We start from the raw sequence: 19,765 nt of genomic DNA on the forward strand, positions 1-19,765 counted from the left end.
AGGCAGAACACCTACTCTAAGAGGAATCTTTTTAGTTGAAATTATTTTTTATTTAGGCTGACATATAATAAAACCACCTACTTCCCCCACTTCTGCAGAAAGCAATGGCATCTAAAGGGGAATGATTTCAGCTGCTCAGAAGGCCTCTCCACAAAGAATGCAAAATACATTTTCTTAGGCAAAAAACCAAGCAGAAATTCCTCCCAGGCAGCAAATGCTCCACTGCTCTGTTTCCAGCCCTTCTTTCCCTGCAGAAAGGCAATAAGCCAGCCTCACATTAACAGAACTTCAGCAATTATTCCATTTCAGGAAGCCCAGCTGTCACTAAAGCAAAGGTTAATTGTCCCTCATTTATTTGCCAGACTTCAAGAGATGAGTTCTGCAACATCAGGGTGGATTTTTCATCTCTTTAATGCAATTTTTACATCTCTGGGAAAAAGTCTGAGTGCCAAAGGCAAATATTATCTAACTCTTCTAATGGAAAGCTTCTAATGGAAAGCTGAAAGTCACTTTCTGCAACTGCTGGAGACTCAGAGAGGGTCTTGGAACAAAGTAACTGAAAGGCAAAAATGTCTTCAAGCTATAATGGACTTAAATGAAGTTAAAGAAAGGCACCATCAGGAAATAGCCTGAGTGCAGAGAGCCAGGTGTCCATCTGGCTGACCTGGAAGGGTCCCCTGCCCCTTGTGCTCCATCACAAGCACTCACTGGAAACAGGTCCTCCCTCGTTTGAAAAGCCTTTGGTGGATCCCATACATCTAAAAGCCACTCTCAGATAAAAAGATACTCTTCCAGAAAAGGAAACACCAGGAGTAATAAAGACAACTAAAACTGTACCAATCCATAGAGGATGACAAAGATTTGCTCAAGGAATTTGAGGCAACTCGGGTTAATTCAGAATTATTGTTTATGTATTCCAATACCCAACATGATTAACTGACTCCTCCCCTAAGTAAAATAAAAGCTGCCAAGCCAAGCAGATGTGAACGAACCATAACAGCAAATTATTTCTTCTTGTTCTTTTCCTGGATCTCTATGACTGTGTGCAAACAATTCCTCATGTTTCTGTAAGCTGAGCATTCCTGCTAGAACCAGGGAGAGACTAAGCTTATTCCAGGCTCACTCTTTTGGAACTATTTATTACCCTAACAAGTCACAGCACAAACTTTATCTAGTAAAATCTGAGGTGGATAAATTAGCAGGCAGGGAGGGCAGGCTTTTAAGGATGCACTCTCATTTAAAAAAAAAATTAAAAACCAAAACCATTCCCAAAACACAACTCAACAGAATCCCAGGGGAGAGATGCTCCCAGGTTGTAACCTGTGGCTGTGCCAAAATTCACTCTGGGTGGGCCCCACTGAGGTGAGCAGAGTGTTCAGGGAACAGCTCCTGTCTGAGAGAACTTATGGTCAGGAGAGGAAAGGGGTAAAACAAGCCTGGAGAACATCATTCCATTGCTTGCCTGGTTCAGAAATGTGGGAATCCACAAAAATCAGAGGGTTTTGGGAAAGCTGTAAAAGGCAGTCCTCAGAGACAGCAGAACTGTGATTAGGGCTAAGCAGTAGCCATGAGACAGTGTGCCATTTTGTGCCTTGCTAATGAAAAGCTGCTGAACTCATGGTTGTGGGGCTGTTTCACTGATAAGAAACAATAAACACCTGAGTCCCAACATGAACCACCATCTCAGGTGCCTTCAATCCTGACCTCGAGGGACTGATACCCCAATTGATATCCAGAAACCAATATGCCAGGGTACCTGTTGATGATTCCCTGACTTCTGGGACTCTGGCTGGGCCCTCCCAGGGGGCTCCCCTCTCCTGGAGTGGTTTTGTGTCAGGAAAGAGAGACACACTGGATCTTTTCAGTCTTCAGGTTCTTGTTTATTGTTACCTTATCTGGAGTTTTGCACACTGTCCACAGCAGGCTCAGCTCACTGGAGAAGCACCACAACAATGCCAACAATCTCTTGGTACAAGGGCTTTTCAGACTAAACTATCCAATTAAGAACTGACACCTGGATTATTTTCTCTTTTTAACCCAATAACTGATTCCAAAGAGCCCACAATGGGGACTTTTCCACCCAATTACAAAATGCCACCCAAACCCATGGAGAAGGAGGAAGAAGAAGGTGAAGAAGCCCAGGATAACACCCTGTGCCCTCCATCTTGCTTCCATTCACAACATACTAAAAATCCCAAAACCTCAATTTCCCACCTAAGTGACACACCTACACTACTCTCTACAATCTACTTCAAAACTTTTGTGGATTCTAGTATAGTCTGGAGTTTAGGAAACTTTCTCCATGGATGAGGGCCACAGTCAGTGCGCCCCTGGGGGTCAGAGCAGAGCAGACAGGGAAACATCCCCAGTGCCCTGGGCTTCCACAGTTGGTCAAAAAAACTTTTAAAGCGAGTTGTAAATTTGAGTTCTTGGTCTGCTGCCCTGGGTTTCCACAGGGATTCCCCAGAGCCAACTCACCAGCACACGATCCCCGAGGCGCAGGTCCTTCTCCCCCTTCTTCACCGAGCCGCTGTCCGACAGGTTGGACCCCGACTCGTTGCCCGTCTTCATGGCGCTGTTGAGGACGCTCTCCCGCAGCGGGATCACGCGCGTGGACAGGGGCGGCGTGCCCGTCCCCGAGTGCAGGGACAAGTTCTGCGCCGTCAGGGAGTCCACGGAGGGCGCGTCGCTGCCCGAGCCCTCGGCCACCGGCTGCCGCGTCAGCTTGGACGGTCGCGTGAAGATGCCCTGCAGCGGCTGGCACTCGAAGTAGCGCACTCCTCCCACGGAGCCGTCATTCTTACCCACCGGGTCATCCAGAACAACCCCTGCCCACTGGCCCGGAGCGAACTGCGTCTCCCCGAGGTACTGGATCACTCCTGGCTTCACTCCGTTCACCCAGACACGTTCGCCCACCACGAAGTCTCCCAGGAAATCATCGCCCACCTCGGCAACCTTCGAAGCCGACTTCTCGGCGCTGGCGGTGGATGTGGTGCCCTGCTTGTGTAAAGGGGAGCCTGTGGATCAAGGGAAAAGAGGTTTTGCTAAAAGGAGAAGTCCGAGAAGGAAGCCTAACCACCAGAAAAAGGCATTTACTGAAAGAAAACATCCGGGACAACAACTTAGATTGCAGGTGTACGCCCTGTGAGGATTAAGCCTGAGTGATGCCATTACTTACACACCTTCTTCAGTGTCAGTCTGCACAGATCCTCCATCTGCTGCCCAGTTTCTGCAGGACTCACACAGAACATAAAGAAATGATCCCATGTCTTCATCCCCTTTTCAGTACCTCAGCCCCCTCACAGCCCCAGGGTGTGGATAAGCTCAAAAGCACAGGAGTGGTGGTAAGTGCTTAAGGACCAAAGGGAGCCCAGTGAACTGCTGCTTTGCAGGAAGAAGACAAAGTCATCCTTTTACCCCCCCCAAAAAAATCAAAATATATATCTTTAGGGAAAAAAAAGTGTGAGGCACTGATGTTGGCACTATGGGAACCCCACTGTGTGTCCCACTAACAGCTCCTGTGGGACCACACAGTGGCCTCCACAAATTCCCCATTTTTCCCAGCTGCTGCTGTGCCCTTTGCCGGAGCAAATGCAGCAGCGAGCAGACACCTGGGGTGTGTTCAATATAAACAGCATCTCTTTAAACAGGAAGCATCTACAAACCTTCATGCACACCCTTGCAGGGTCACACAATGTGCATGGAACTCAATAAACTGGAAATAAAGAGTGCCCTTTTTCCAGCACCAGCCTTCCAGCAATTCTCTGCTGCCTGGGGAAGGAAAACTGCAGGTGATGCTGGTATTCAGTGTTCTGCTCACACTCTCCAGCAGAATCCTGATCAGCCAAACTCTCCATAATACAAAAGAGGACCCTGAAACACATAACAGGTGCTTGAATGGGAACAGAGTCAACCCAAGCAAATGAGACAGCAGTGACCCAACTCTTGCTGACCCCATTGTCAAACCCTCCCATCACAAACTCTGGGCTTTCAGCCTGGGCCCCAGGCAACAAATGACAAGGACATGAGAACTTCATTAAAACTCTCTGAGGGTTAAAGGGGGAGGTTGAGTAAAGCCCTAAAAGAAACCACGACAGAAACTGAGGAAATGAGCTTGCAAAATAAGTTCCAGCAAGTCACAGACCTTGGACCTTCAGCCATCCTCAGCTCTCAACAGCCCTGAGGTCCCAAGTGTGGTTCTCCCACACAGCTGGAGTAGGGGGTGTTTGCAGGAGGCTTGGTCCCACATGTCCTGTGCTCAGTGAAAGCTCCCTGGACTCTTCAGCCCAACTTTCAGCTGAAATTTCTGGGTGCCACCAACCAGAAAACTCTAAAGCACAGCCAGGAAAAAAGTTTTACTTGCTACCAGAGAAGGCTGGCAGAGGACACCCTGAGCAGCTGCAGAGACAAGCCAAACTTGAGTGCTTATGTGTAATGACCTGTGAGACTTGTTCAGCCTCAGCCATCACTGTGGCTCAGTCCACAACACTTCTACAGCTCTTCCACAAGTAATGGGCCTGACAGATCAGGCTCAGCTCCTAGAAGGAATGAAAAACATAAAAGCTCTCAAAGCAAGATACTTCAAAGCTTTGCTAGAGGTCTAGGAAAGAGGAAAGAAAAGAGCACCAGGGCAATAGCATGAAGAATTTAGTTTCTGCTAAATCATGTGTGTTACAAGGGATCAATTTTGACATTTGGGTTCTTATTAGACTCCAGAGTCAGCACTTGACAGATTTCTATGGCCACCAGTTTGGGGCCCCTGGAAGCAGCACCTCTGCCTGGTCTGAACCTTGTCTGAAGAAGAAGAGAGCAGCAATTAAGGGGTGATTGTACAAACTCCTCTCACCAACAGAAGTATCTCCAACCAGCTCTCTGGGCTCAGTGGGCTGGGGCTGGAACAGCTCTTGGGAAGATCAGCCAAAAGGGACATAACCCATGGGGAATGTTCAGGAAAATCCCACGATGGGCACAGGAAGGACAGTAAACACTGTCCCCTGCTGTGTGAATACTGCTCCCAGCTGAAAATGTTGGTGGCAACAGAGACCATGGAGCTCCCAGCAGAGCTCAGCCAGCTCCCAGGGAGAGCCTTCTCCTGGCTTCTGGACCCTGCCTTGGAAGTTTCCTCAACCTCATGTGTTCATCAAGAAGTTTTGGGGGCTTTTGGGCAAATTTATGGCACTTAAGTTTGTGTCACTCTCAATTTTGTAGGACAGTACACCAAGATGAGCCCCATCAGATGGACAGCATTACATCCAAGAACAAGTTTCACCTTAAAAAAATTAAACTCAAAGACTATAAGGATGCCTAGAGCTTTTGATCTTTACAAAAGACTTTAAATAAAAAGAAGTGTGAAGGAAACAGGGCTCCATCCACCTGAACTATAAAAACAATCATAGGCAGAAAATAAGGCCACTATTGTAATTCCAATGCTTAATAACACAAGACAGTAAAGCAGTCAGATTAGCAAATTACATTTTAAGAAGGCTCTGAGTTAAATAACCAAAGCTGGCTACAGGGGTTTACCACCAACAAGGTCTGTGATGGGTAGGAGAATAAATTAAATTAGAAACACAACTTACACCTTGGTTTTATGCTTGGCAGAGCACCCTAACACACAAAGATCATGTCACTGACATGTCTGTGCACACTTACCCACCATGCCAAGGACAGCCAAACTCTGCCTACTGTACAGGGAACTATAAGCACATAAAATCCGGGGGGCTCTGCTGTATTGAGAAGAAATCAAAACTGTTTTTCTAGACTTACTGAGCCTGAATTTCAGCATAGCTCGTGATTTCAGGTGTTAGTCAGTGGTCAAGGTACAGGTCACATTAACTCTCACAAGCACCTCTGCAGTGTGGCTGGGATAAGCAAACCCTTCAGCAGCAAAGCTGAAGCAAAGAAAGGCAGGAAGGCTGCCCAAGGCTGAACAAACAATGCAGCAGGATTTAAAACTGCATTTAGCCTCACTGTTTCACTGCAAGAGCAAACACCTTCAAAACTGACTTGGACCAGCAAAAAAAAAAAAATAAAGGGCAGTTCATTGGATTGCTGGTGCAACACTGTCCTCCCCCAAAAGCCAAAATTTTAGTGGAATTTTACACACTCTTGTTCATGTTAGGTGCCTGTGTGATAGGCAGGTGTGCTGAACTACAGCAATTCCATCTCAGGGAAACCATCTCATCCCAGGCTCCTGAGCTGTGCAGGCAGTAACATCATTATTCTTGAGCATGAGGTGAATTATTGAAAAGCACAGGAGGTAAATAAGGAACTGCCTGAAGGTTCACCTTGTTTATTATGGCCACAGTGTAGAAACTTGTGTTTTACATGGCTTAAAATATGAAATAATAACCACAGAGCAGCTAATGGGCTTTGGTGCAGCAGGTTTTCAGAGTAACCATGATCAAGCTGAACTCATTTCTCTTGGCTTTTACTAACCCACTAGCTAGATGGCCAGACAGCATCCCAAGTAATCCAAGCAGACTAAGCTCTGATCCTCCCAGGCAGGTATCTGGTCACCAGCCTTTCAGAAGGCAAAGGGCAGCAATGAGTCACTTGACTTCAATCCCATGGGTAGCTTAGGATAGCCCAAAAGTGAGAGCAGCTGGTGGCACTGCTCTCAGAGAGCTGACATTGGCACTGCCACTCTCCAGGTGCTCTTACAGCTGAAGGGAAAGCCACCAAGAGGATGCCATGAAAGTCCTGAGCTTTTCCAGCCTACAGGCACCTGAAGAGTTGGTCTATTGCTCTTCAAAACAGCAAATCCAAACATGGATTGCTGTCTTGAAGAAGAAAATCTTCTTGCTCTCGGCACACTCCCCAGATAAATGCCAACAAGTTCCAAAAAACTCGCCAAGAAAAAAGTTCCAAGAAACAGCAAACCAAGGGTACAGATCTCAGGCATGAAGCTGAGAAGAGTTACACAAGAGAAACCCACCCAACAGAACTAACTGGGTTCTTTCTACTCCAGCCCTGGCAGTACCTGCTGATGCCAACCAGAAGCCACAGGAACTCTCTGAAGGTCACTGCTGGGCTCTAGCTCAGCAGCTCACCTGGAAGCCAGCGATGAGGAAATCTATTCCTGCTCCATCCAAGAGGATCTCCCTGTGCTGCTCTGTCCAGAACAGACCTCACCTGCTAGTCAGGAATCCACGGCAGCAGCTGCCCTCCTCCTCTCACTGGGACCAGGCTCCAGGACACAACAAGCAGTGAGCAGGATCTCCTCCACTCAGGCTTTCCAGCTTTACAGCCCCATTGTGTTCATTAGCTGGCTCATTCTCTTCAGATTAAATGGGGCTTCCTGTAGGTCACAGCTTCCAGGGCTGAGCAACAACTTGTAAATCAGTCACACAGAGCATCCCCTGCATGCACATCTTATGCAGCTCCAAATCTCTGCTTTCCCTTTCTCAAAGCCTACACATCAGCCACCTCTGTGGCAAACCTGCTGCTTAGAGCTCTTCCTGCATCCCACCACTTTTAGGGACCCACACTGACAGGGCACCACTGCTTCAGGAGCCAAATTCCCACCAGCCAAGAGCTGGAGAGGTTAAAAATTTGACTGAAGTCTCAGCCTGTTCTCAGGGCTCTCGTTACCGTGTCAATGAAAGCCATGTGTCCAAAATCCCTTGAAGCATAAGGGCTTCTGCAAAAAGGGCAAGGATTCCTCCAGCTCTTGGAAACTGCTCTAGGAAGGAGTGAACAGAAGCTTTGTATAGTAGAGCAGCAAGAAACCCCCCCTCAAGAAAGCCCTGGAAACTGAAGTGGGAGGAAGAGAGCGCTTGCTCTGCACAGCAGCAGGAACAGCTTTCCCTGCAGGATCCCTGACATTGTGCTCAGCCTTGTGCTATGTTCAAGTCACATCCACTGAACCCATCCATCCCCTCACTCCCTCCACATCCTTCCACCTCCCACAGCACTCCATTTGCTCATTTCTTAACACCAGGCAACTGAAACAAAGGGGAAAGGGAACTTGTATGTAAAGGGAGGAGGGAGAGGAAGGGAAGAGCAGTGCAGTGTGAGAGGCAGTGCTCAGTGAGTGCTGCCCGTGGGTTTCCCACTCCCTGCAGAACCCTTTTGTGGCCTGGCTGCTCCCAAGACACATGCCAGGCACCACAACTGCCCAAGGACTCAGAAATGCAACAGCCTGTTGTGTTGCCATGGGGATCAGGAGACAAGCAGTTAATTGATGAAATGAAGGCACACTAGATTTAAAAGAAAGAGGAAAGAAAAAAAAAAAAAAACCAAAACAAAAAAAAACCCCACACACATACCAAAAAAAAAAAACCCCAACCAACCAAATAAAAAACCAACAACAAAAAAACTAAAACCACAACCAAACAGAAAAAAAGAAGATTCCAGAGTAGTGTCTCATGTCAGGAAGGAGGGAGAAATAAGCACAAACATTACATTTACAGAAGAGCTTTACAGTGCCCCTAAGAGAGGTCTTTTTCCTTTTCTATTTTAATTTTCAAAGGTTTTTACCCTCAAACATCCCAAGACAGGCTGGCATGCAGCACAGAGTTGCCCACCCAATCCCAGCTGTGTTCCCTGTCCATGGTAAATCAATAAATTTCTCATCCACCAGCCAGCACCAAAAGGTGCCCCAGCCTGGCAGAACTGCCCCTGGCATGAGACTGAAGACACTGCACCCTCCTGCCACTGACCTGTGATGGGGCAGCAAGCTGTGCAGTCTGTGAGCATCTCAAAGTGCAGCCTTGCAACCAGGCTGGTCAAAAAAACCCTCTTGGTAGCAGCTCTGCTCCTCCCAGCCCGGGCAGGGCTTCAGGACAGTCCTGAGACCAGGGGACTGTAATGCCCATTTGAAGCCAAGATTTTGTCAGTTGGAAAACAAACCCTACTGCTGCCCACGGGGGTGCCAGCTCAAAGGAATAAGGTCTGGTTTTACTGCCACAGGGATTATTCAAGAGCCTTGGAGCACCAGAGCAGCTGGGCTCACTGCTTGGGTCAGTGCTCAGGTGATGAGGTGGGGATGACACTCAGACACTGTCCCTGCTCAGGGCACCATGGTGAGGATAATATCCCATCCAGCACTGGGAATATTTCTCTGTCTGCTCTGGGGTGCCCTGACCCCAGGGGAGCACTGACTGTGACCCTCATTCATGGAGAAAGTTTCTTAAACTCCAGAATAGACTGGGATCCACAGAAGTGTGAAATAGATTACAGAGAGCAGTGCAGGTGTGTCACTTGGTGAGAAATTGAGGTTTTAGGATTGTTAGTGTGATGTGGATGGAAGCAAGATGGAGGGCACAGGGTGCTGTCCTGGGTTTCTTCTTCATGCTTCTTCTTCCTCCTTCTCCATGGGTTTGGGTGGCATTTTGTAATTGGGCAGAAAAGTCCCCATTGCAGCTCTGTGGGATCAGTTATTGGGTTAAACGGGGAAATAATCCAGGTGTCAGCTCTTAACTGGATAGTTTAGTCTGAAAACCCCTTGTACCAAGAGATTGGCATTTTTGTGCCGTCTAATGAAAAGCTGCCCAACTCACAGCAGTGAGACTGAGATGAAATAATAAACACCTGAGTCTGAACACGAATTACTGTCTCAAGTGCCTTCAATCCAGACCCAGAAAAACCCACAGCTGGTACCCCCACAACCACCCTCCAGTGTGGGCTGGAGGATAATATCCCATCCCACAGCTCACCACCCTCCAGTGTGGGCTGGAGGGCAGCCTGGTCTTGTCCTTACAGCCACAGAAGTGTCAGCTCCTGGTGCAGTGGGTTTTACTCACCCCTTTACACTGCAGTTACTGAGAGCCTTCAGTAACTACTTCAGCTTACTTCACCTCCAAACACAGCCCTGAGAACTCCACTGAGGGAGAACAGAGCTCATCAGAGCTTCCCCTCACAGGAGGACAGGGCAGAGCATCTGCTCCCCCCCACCTACAGCAGCTTGTCTGCCAGGCAGGAGAGGAGGATGCACAACCTGCTGCACTTCCAGGAGCTGTGCAGGGGTCAGGGATTCTTCCCTTGGCAGCAGCAGCAGCCACACAGGCACAGACTGCTGGGGGAGAAGGGCTGGTGCCTGCTGCCTCCACAGCTCTCACGGATGGTGAGCCCTTGCCACATGGAATTTCTAGGTTCCCTCATGGGGATTTGAGCTTCTCAAAGCAACCTGGATTACATAAACATCATGCTGTTAGCAATCAGGTGAAATCAGCCCATTGCCACGTGGAAATTCAAGTTATGGAGCACAGCAATGAAGCAGCTGTTTTCTGCAGGATTCATCACAGCCCTTTCACACTGCAGGATGAGGCAGAAACAGAGAGGGAAGAGGTACCTGTGAGAAAAAGCAACACTGTGCAGACAATCCCCCACTGCCTGGCAGCACAGTGAGGGAGGAAGGAGCCCCAGAGATTTATGGCTGACTTGGAAACAAGAGCTGAAAGCTCTGCAAGTCCAAAGCTGAAAAGTTGGGGCTGAGTTCTGGCACAGAGGCAAGCTCTGCATCTGGCACCCTGAAAATCTGCTGCCCTGCTGCTCCCAGGAATAACCCCAGTGGTGTGGACTTTAAGATCTGATACAGCTTCAGCATCTCTGTGTTTAGCTGCTCTGAAGAGAGGAGGCACATCCAGAAATAAAACTGCAAAGAGGGGGAAGACAGTAAGAATGAGAATTATGAATGGGAAGCAAAACCCAGTAAGGATCACTGCAGAGATGTCTCTGAATGGAAGGGGATGCCCATTGAGACAAACATTTGTCTGCAGAGAGGCAGCTGGGAAGGGCAGTGAGGCTCACACAGACACCCCAAACAAAGGCTTCCTCATAAAGGTCTCACTCAAGATGCTGACAGGTACAGAATCTGCTCTGCCACTGGCAGGAGGCACATTCCTGGTGCCTGCTGGAGATGGCAGGGATGGAGGAGCTGGGGGGTTACCAGCTATGCTAGACCAAACCCACTGTAATTCTGGAAAGAAACAAACAGCAAAGCCATATATTTATGTGTGAGGATTTAAAGTTTTTTGTTTTTTTTTTTTTCAAATAAACAACAGTATTCAACAAAATATGCAAAGCAGATTGGTTCTGGCAGTACAAGGGAGGCAAGTGAATAGTAGGAAATGCACAAGGTTTCTTTCACTGAGGGATAATTACCTTGCAGCATATGGATGGATCTGTTAATCTCAAAATTGCAGTCTTAGTTTTTATGTAATTATTATTTTGAAAACCATATTCTTTCAACATTCACTTTTCAACACTCTATTTAACATTTTTCAGCCTTAAAACAGGGCTTATATATCCCTCCTCTGGAGAAGCACCCTGTTTTCACCAGAAATAATGAAAACAAAAATCCCACAACTTTAACAGCTTTGCAAGTTCAACAAAGACTGGAGCACCCATATCCTCTTCCTCAGCATGAGCCACCCCTCATCCCCAGAAATAACATGCAAAACTAGAATTTAACATGCAAAACTAGAATTTAATAAACACCAGGTTAGTATGTTAAAGTAAAGGCTGTATTACAAAATAACAGTCTCCATTCTTTCTTAAACAATAAAATCACTTCAGCTAGAGAAGATTCCACATAGAATAAGTTATTCACCATAAGTTATTCTGACAAGAAAATAGAGTTTTCTATTCAAGCAAGCCCTGAGCTCTAAAGCCTCACTGAGTTTTGTCCCAGCAGCCCCACAGCCCAACTGGGTGACTGACCACTGACCACTGCAAGCAATGAAAGACTTAAAGGCAGAAAGGAGCATTAGAAAGCAGCCCAGGGTAACCCATGAGATGGCCCTGAGAACAAAACCAGCAGCTGGGGAGGGGATACTCACAGGAAAGGCTCCTGCCCTGCACAGGGAGCCTCCTTCCAGCAGCCCAGGGAATGCCCAGCTCACACTCACTCTGCAGAGCTCACTGTGCGTTCATTTCCCCACAAAACTAGCACAGAGCTGATTTCCTGGAGTCCTTTCTTTCCAAAGAAGCATGGAGAAGCTCGAGGAGGAGCTCAGGCTGAACCCCCATGCCCACAAAGCCCAGCACACACACACCCACACCCGTGCACAGCTGTCTGTTCTCTGGCTGTGGGAATCTGCAAGGCACAAGTGTGGTTTGGGGCTGCTGTGATGGAAGTGAGGACAGCTGCTCTCACTGAGCTGATCCAATGACAGAAAGAAAGAAAAGGAGGCAGACACAGGTCTTTAATAAGACATTTATAAACGATTTCCCAGGCAGAACACTGGCACTAGCACAGAGAGAGCAACAGTCTTGGGACTGTTCTGAACTGGAGAAATTTATCTCGAGCACCAAACAGTGCAAAGAGCAGCCAAGTTAAGCACAGTGCTTTCCCCCCACTAATTGAGCAGCAGGGGTTTGAAATTTCACAGCCTTTTTACACATTGGAATTCTTCTCAGGCATCATTCCCACAGCAAACCCACTTGGATGGACTCTGGGACCATTCCTGCAGCCCCAAGTGAGATGAGCAGCCAAGCAGTGCATGGCTCCAGCAGGTGCACACAGCATGGCACTGCCTCAGTCATTCAGAAATGGCTTTAGCTCAGTCCCCACCAATGGAGAAGAGAAGGCACCAAAAAAAGAGCCTGGCTTTGGCTGGAAGCCAATTATTACTTTCTGATCAGACTGGAGCCAGTTGAGGGGATCCCAGCAGCTCCCTGCACTGGGAACAAGATGCAGGAGAAGTTGCTGTGTGTGCATAACTCGGGGTGGTCACTCACAGGGCATACCCTGAGCAGCCATGCACAAGCAGACTGTACCTCTAACAACCCCTGGGAAAGGAAAGTTAAATGCCAGGAGACAGTCTGGTTTGACTGCAGCTTTGGCACACACTGCCTGTGGGCACAGTACTCACTCCAGCTGTGGAACACACATTGTAACCTCTGGTCTGTGCTCAGAGTGCTCAGTGACAGAAAAGGAGGCAGACACAGGTCTTTAATAAGACATTTATAAACTATTTCCCAGGCAGAACACTGGCACTACCCCAGCCAGGTCAGATCAGCTCCAGTGCAGAGCAGGATTTTCCCTGCTGTGACAGGTGAGGAGCTGTGCCTCTCACACCTGTGCTCCCACTGCACTCTGAGCACTGCAGGGGCCCACAGCCCCCCAGCTCAGGCTCAAAGCATCCTTTATTTGGTGCATTTGTGCAAAGGGAAGCTCAGGCAGGGAGTGTTCTGCTGGCACCAGGGAATCTCCCCTGACAAGGGCTAGACATGTAGCAATCCAGCACAGCAGTAAGATCTTCCTCACTTCTCATTTCTACCTGCTGAATCTCAGAAATATTTCTTTGGTACAGCCACAAGCTTTTCTCTGACTTTCCAATTTTACTTTGCTCTGCTTCCCCCTGGCAGGAGTTGGGAAAATCTTCACAGGAGCTGCCAGCCTGCAGCCACATTTCCTCATGCCCTGTCTGCAGCTGCTCTAGAGGGGAGAAGTAGGAAAACTGAACACCTGACATACAAGAATGAAGGAGGATGCTTTTGTAGCTCCTCATGTGCATGCTGAGGCTGGTTTTCAGTGTGACCAGCTGTGCTGAGAACCAGCAGAGTCTGAGCCACTGGGATGGCACCAGCAGACAGACAAGCACATTCTTCCTCCCCTGTATGCAGGTTTTCCCCTCCTCAGTAGAAACATGACATCAGTACAACTGCACCATCTCTCTGAGTCATCCCTCTGGAAGGGGGAGATTCCTGCAGCACCCCAGGATCCCCGAGGAGCCACAGCAGAGGTAAAAATGACCACCTGACAAGTGCCAGGCAGACTTGGGCACAATCCTGGGGCTGCACTGTGCTGAACACAGCTCTGATTCATCCCTCCTCCAGCCTTTATTCCTCCAGCCATCCATCCATGCACAGAGCAGGCTGCCCAGCACACAAAGGGCTGATTGTGCACAGCTCCACAGAGTGCAGAGAGTGCTGGGCTGGCTTTGCTTTGCCTAATCTAATAAAAGGGATATTTGAGAGCAGATTAACACTGAGTCATCTCCTTCATTCCAAATACCTGGCTTTAACAGCTAAGTATCCAGCTCAAAAGGCAATGAGCTGCACATGAACAGGCATTATTTGCAGAAAAGCCAAGTCACCTGTTTGCAGTGGGTGTCTTTTTTTTTTTTTTTTTTGGAAGTAAACTTGGCCATGACCCAGATCTGATCCTAAAATACATGAGCTATGATACAAACACAGCAAGTGCTCTCAAACCCAACAGATCTGAGCCTCAGTGACCACTAGAAATGACATCTTACACCCCTCCAGGAGTGGTGGTGGGGAAATTGATGATGTGAAGTGAGAGGTCACAGATACAGCTTGGGGGCTGAGGAGTTGAGCTGCACTGAGGACTGAGCACAGGCCCCACTGGGCACCCTGAGCACACACTCTGCTCCCACCCCCAGCACACCTTACTGGTAGGAAAGACTCACATGTGGAGTATGACTCTCTCTCATGCCACTTCTTCTTCACTTTATCAATCAGTTTTAGGCTTTTATCTTCTGAGCACCCAGCCAGGACAGAGTCAGTCCCTGAGGATGATACCCCCAAGCCCTTTTCAGGGTTCAGAATTTTCTCAACATCATACCATCCTCACCTGAAATTCTTCTGTTCCAATCTCCATCAAACCCTTCTAATTTCTGGCAAGTTTTTTTTTTTTTTTTTCCCTGAGCAAATACCTCCAAATAAAATATTCTGTAGAAAGTATTTCTGTGAAGTTACACAGCAATACAAAGGGCTCCTGTAATTTTCAGGGACATGAATCCTCAAGAGCTGTGTAGATTTAAGTGTGAAATAAGACAAGCATGTGCAGGACAGAAAGTTCCCCTGCAGCTCAGTGACTGCACACCCTCAGCCAAGTCCCAAAAGCAATAATGTTTACAGACACAACACTGCAGTCAGTGGAGAGGAGGAGGGGAAGTGGCATCAGAGAGGGAAGCTGCTGCTCCTGTGCCAGGACTGGGAGGACAAAAGGCCAGAAAAATCTGCTGGCCAAGATAACTTCCACTTTCACCTCTGACTTACAGGATGACATGGGCGAGACCTACTTCTGTAATTTGTCTTGGGTGTAAAACATGGGTAACACTTGTAAATAATTTGTCAGAGTCTTCAAGCTTTACAGGAGGTGCTGAGGCATTCAGAGTCCTGAACAGAGAGGTTTCATGTGTGCCCAGGAGCTCATAATTACAGAAAGTGAAGGGACTTACAGCTCCTGCTTGGTGGGAATTCCTCAAGCAGGCTGGGAGCAGTCCTGTAGCAGAGTTAACCCCTGCTGCCCTACAGCTGGAGCACTGGCAGTGCACTGCCTGACAGATTCACTCCTGAACCTTGGTGCAGGCTCAGCTTTCAAGAGGCACTCATGGCTGAGCTCATCACTGCCTTCCTCTGGGACCCTTTAAAGTCCCCACTCACACACATTTCCTTTCTCACAAAGAATTCTGCAGACTCAAGCATGGAGTGAAGTGCTCTGCTGCATCCTCTGGTGCACAGTGCAGATGTAGCACACAGGACACACATTTACTGTGCTGGAAAACAGCTTTGTCAAACACATTTTGTAGCAGAGACACCAGCAACTGTATTTTGAATAGAGCTGCTCAAGTCACAGACAGCTCAATTTTGACAACTCTTATTATTTTAGAGTGAGTGTTGTGATAAAACAGTCTTTTCCTACAGTTCTCACTCCTGCATAAAAGCCAGTTTCTCTTTTATGGGAACAAGATATTAATTTACTTACTAGCATCTTCATTAAAAAGTAAATATCCTGCTGAACTGAAAATAAATAGAGAATAATATTTGTATTCTAAATGTTTTAAAGCTTTTGTGGAGATCAAGTCACCTACTAGACTGCTTGCAAGGAAGATGCTCAGGGTCAGTGTGTGCTGGTTAATTCCAGCCTATGGCAAGTATTATGTACCAACAGTCTGATGCCACTTTAATTCTGCAGACTCTCATCCCAAATCTATCCATGCCAAAGGGAATCTTTCCTTCAATTTCAATGAATATTGGCTCAGGCCTTTAATGATTAATCTGCTCTGGCTGGATTAGTGCAGTGGTTGGAGGCAGGACATGCAGGAGCAGATCCCCCCCCAAAGCTGCATCCCCACTCTGATGGGCATTAGCACAACCCCAGGGATGCCACTGCAGGCACCCCAGCCCAGCTGAACAGGATTCAGTGCATTATATTCCAACCTCCATCAGCTCATCAGCTGAACATCTGTGGGAAGCAGATTTTCTCTCCCTGCTGTTCTGTGAAGAGAGAGCAGGAGGGGGTCTGACCTCCACATGTCTTTGCTGTGTGCTCCTGCCTCACCCACAATCAATGAGCTGAACATGAAGGATTAACTACATCAAATCCTTCTAAGAGTATCTAACCATTAAGACAATTAAAATCAGACTCACAGTTATCTCTGTATGTCACCTGTAAAGCTGATAAAACTAAGATTGATTCAATGCCCTTCTATATTGCTTGGAATGCACTGCATCACCTCTTGGAGAGGAATGCCACCAAAGGTGGCTCTTCCCTTCAGGAGGGGAACCAGAAAGGGTGGAGTGTCACCAACATGCTCTATGAAATATCCTTTCCTTAGGATTTTTTCCCTCCTGAGAAGCTCAGAGGCCTCAGGAACAAACTGTAAACAATGATTATCTACTGCTGTGGGATGCAGCAGGTGGATCTGGGATTGGTCTCACCTGGTTGTTTCTAATCAATGGCCAATCCCAGTCCAGCTGTCCAGACTGTCTGGGTCAGAGACAAACCTTTGTTATTCATTCCTTTTCTATTCTTAGCCAGCCTTCTGATGAAATCCTTTCTTCTATTCTTTTAGTATAGTTTTAACATAATATATACCATAAAATAACAAATCAAGCCTTCTGAACATGGAGTCAACTTTCTCATCTCTTCCCTCATCCTGGGACCCCTGTGAACACCGTCACAGTGGAGGAACCACCACCTTCAAACACCCCAGCACAAGAGGTATTTCAGAGTGCAGGATGGCAGGCAGAGCAGCTCAGGAAGGGCACAGGAGCTGAACACAAGCCCTGTGCAAATAGCCAAGTGGTTGGTCCACAACCAAGGCAGAAAACTTTGGCACAGGATGTGCCATGAGGATGAGAACAAACACGCAGGGTGTCATGGCAGCATCTGTGTCCAGGAGAGACTGGATTTGGATGGAGGGACATAACCCCCACAGGGCACTTCAGCCAAACCCCAGCAGCAGGGAGAGAGGACACTCAGGCTCTAATGATCCCTCAGCAGGGCTGCTCCCATGCCTGCTGCAGTTCCACTCCTCAGCTGCACCGCAGCCCTGGATCAGCAGAACGGCAACTCTCTGTTGTAGTTCTTCCTGTGCAGCCCCTGAAAACAATCTTGTTTTCTTTCAGACACCTGTTAACTCCCTGACAGGTGACTGCCTGTGCATACCTGGATCCTGCAGCTCTGGCTGCTGATGGAGTGCTGAGCTGCTGACACTGTCACAGAGGCATTTGATCCTCAAACACCTCCCTGGCACCTCAGCCTCCTAATTCCCCAGGAACTGAGGACACTGTGTGTACAGAGCCACTGACATAAATCACAGAATCTCTGGGCTGGAAGAGACCTTCAAGATCACAGAGTCCAACCCAGCCCCAACACCTCAACTCAACTCTGGCACCCAGTGCCACGTCCAGGCTGTGTTAAACACACCCAGGGATGGGGACTCCACCACCTCCCCAGGCAGAGCATTCCAGAACTTTATCACTCTTTCTGTGAGAAACTTTTTCCTAACATCCAACCTATATTTTCCTTGGTGCAGCTTGAGGCTGTGTGCTCTGGTTCTGACAGCTGTTGAGTGGAGAAAGAACCCAACCCCAGCTGAGCACAGCCACCTTTGGGGAAGTTGTGCAGAGAGCTCATCAGACTTCAGCAATGACACATTTCCAGCAGGATCACCCATCCAGCCTTGCTGTGTGGATTTAACTGAGGACAGCACTCAGATGGGAGCTGACAACAGCAATCACTCCACCAGGCCTGATGCAAAACAGCAAAACCAAATGTTTGCTAGAAATAACAGCAGCCTCTGGCCCCACGATGTGGGGTCTTCTCTCTCAATTCACCAGCACACAACACCCCAAAATAATAATAATAATCAAGAGACACAAAGCCTTTGAACAGACAAGAATTAGGTCCCTATGTCTGTGCCAGTCAATCAGCTGCTCTGGACATTACAATCCTATTTCTTTTGTTGCAGGAAAAACAGTGGTTTAGTGTCTTTAATATTTATTTGGGAATTGGAATTAATAGATTGATACAAAATCAGAAAGCCTCAGCAGTTCTTGCAGCTTTATTAAAAAAAAGCCTGTGTTAAGATGCCACCAAACCACCAATAATTACCTGAGAACAACCTCCCCAAGTTCTCTCTTAATACTCAGGCATAAATTCCCCAGGAAGGACACCATCCCTCCCTCTGTTTTTTACCACAGAAAATTCTAGAAGCAGCAGAAATTGCTTCTTACTGCTATGAGCCCAGCCAATTAAACTTAAAAAAACATCCAGAGAAACTCGAGGGGCAAACAACTGATTTCCAAGGTAATTTACCAAGATGTTGCTGTTAACACTGTGGCAGATAAAAAGGAATGAAGATTTCCCACTGGGAAAGGCAAGAGCAAGGCAGTAGATGCACAAGAGAGCAAAGGTGGTGGTGGGATTGAGGATCCTCCAGCAGAACTGAGGCAGGTACAGCTCAAGAGAGACTTGGCCACAGAATTGCTGAGTGTCACTCTAGAAGCAGCCCTCAGAACAAAATCACATTTCTAGAAAAGAAATTTTAAAAGAAAAGTCAACCCCCTCATGCAAAGTCAGCCCTGGGGCACAGCAGGGACTGTCCCCAGCAGGGACCAGCCTCAGCCCATCAGCACCCAAACCCCAAATGCAGCCAACCAGCACCCAACACCAGCTCAGCCTTCTCAAACCCTCATTACAGCACATTTTAGTTTAATTACCCCATGGAGCCAGCCCTCCCATTCTCTTTAATGGCCCTGGGAACGTTCCAGTCTGCTTCACTCTTCTTTTCAGGGAACAAAAGCAACACACAGGGTTTGCAGGAGCAGACACCATGCCAACATTATCAGCCTTGTGCATTTATTCTTCATGAAAAATAATGCATGTACACTTGCATGAAAACAAGAAGGCATTGCCAGGCTCCCAGCAATATACAGTTCAGCTCTCAAAGCACAGTTTTGGGTAATAAAACCAGGTAACTGCTGAAAAACAGTTTTGATATTGTTAGCATGCCTAAATATGAGATTCAAGTGGCAGATACTTGCACTTGCCCATTCAGAAAGACAGGATCCAGCTGTAAAACCCAAGGTCTATGCTGGATTCTGACTGGATGCACATAAGTCTCACAGAAAACTTAATAACTTTGGGCTTTTTTGCCTCCAGCACTGAAGTCTCAGTGTTGCCCAGCTCCATCTGCAAATGCAAGTATTTCTGCTGTCCTCTGCCTTCTGCTAGATATTTTTAATTGAACAAGAGATCTAAGAACCATAAACAAACACTAGAGCCAGCTGACAGCCAAGTGAAGTATGAAAGGCAAATTTCTCCTCCCACCACGTCACTCTAACACTGCTCTGAGCAGACAAAACCCACTCTGAAATGTGAATGCTTCTCTTCCCAGCAGCTTTCACCTGTTCCACCAGCTGGGAGGGCTCTGTGGGCCCATTCATCACAGCTTCCATTCTCCTTCCATCTTGCAGAAGCAGGCTTTTCCAGGAGGAGGGTGGGAAAGGAACCAAGACATGTGAGCTTTGTGACAAGAAATCCAAATATTATACTGAGCCCTTT

At 47.6% G+C, this 19,765-nt stretch overlaps 1 protein-coding gene across 3 annotated transcripts in view; it reads right to left on the reverse strand.

Moving 5' to 3' along the window:
- The window catches only part of CLIP2 (CAP-Gly domain containing linker protein 2), a 90,634-nt gene that overhangs the window by 47,047 nt on the left and 23,822 nt on the right, over positions 1 to 19,765 (reverse strand). For all 3 annotated transcript variants that reach the window (XM_059865836.1, XM_059865835.1, XM_059865837.1), the window contains exon 3: positions 2,479 to 3,017. In XM_059865836.1, coding sequence (XP_059721819.1) covers positions 2,479 to 3,017 — 539 coding nt within the window. The remainder of the gene's footprint in view (positions 1 to 2,478; positions 3,018 to 19,765) is intronic.

This window comes from Haemorhous mexicanus, chromosome 22, assembly GCF_027477595.1.
Source record: "Haemorhous mexicanus isolate bHaeMex1 chromosome 22, bHaeMex1.pri, whole genome shotgun sequence".
NCBI lineage: Eukaryota > Metazoa > Chordata > Aves > Passeriformes > Fringillidae > Haemorhous > Haemorhous mexicanus.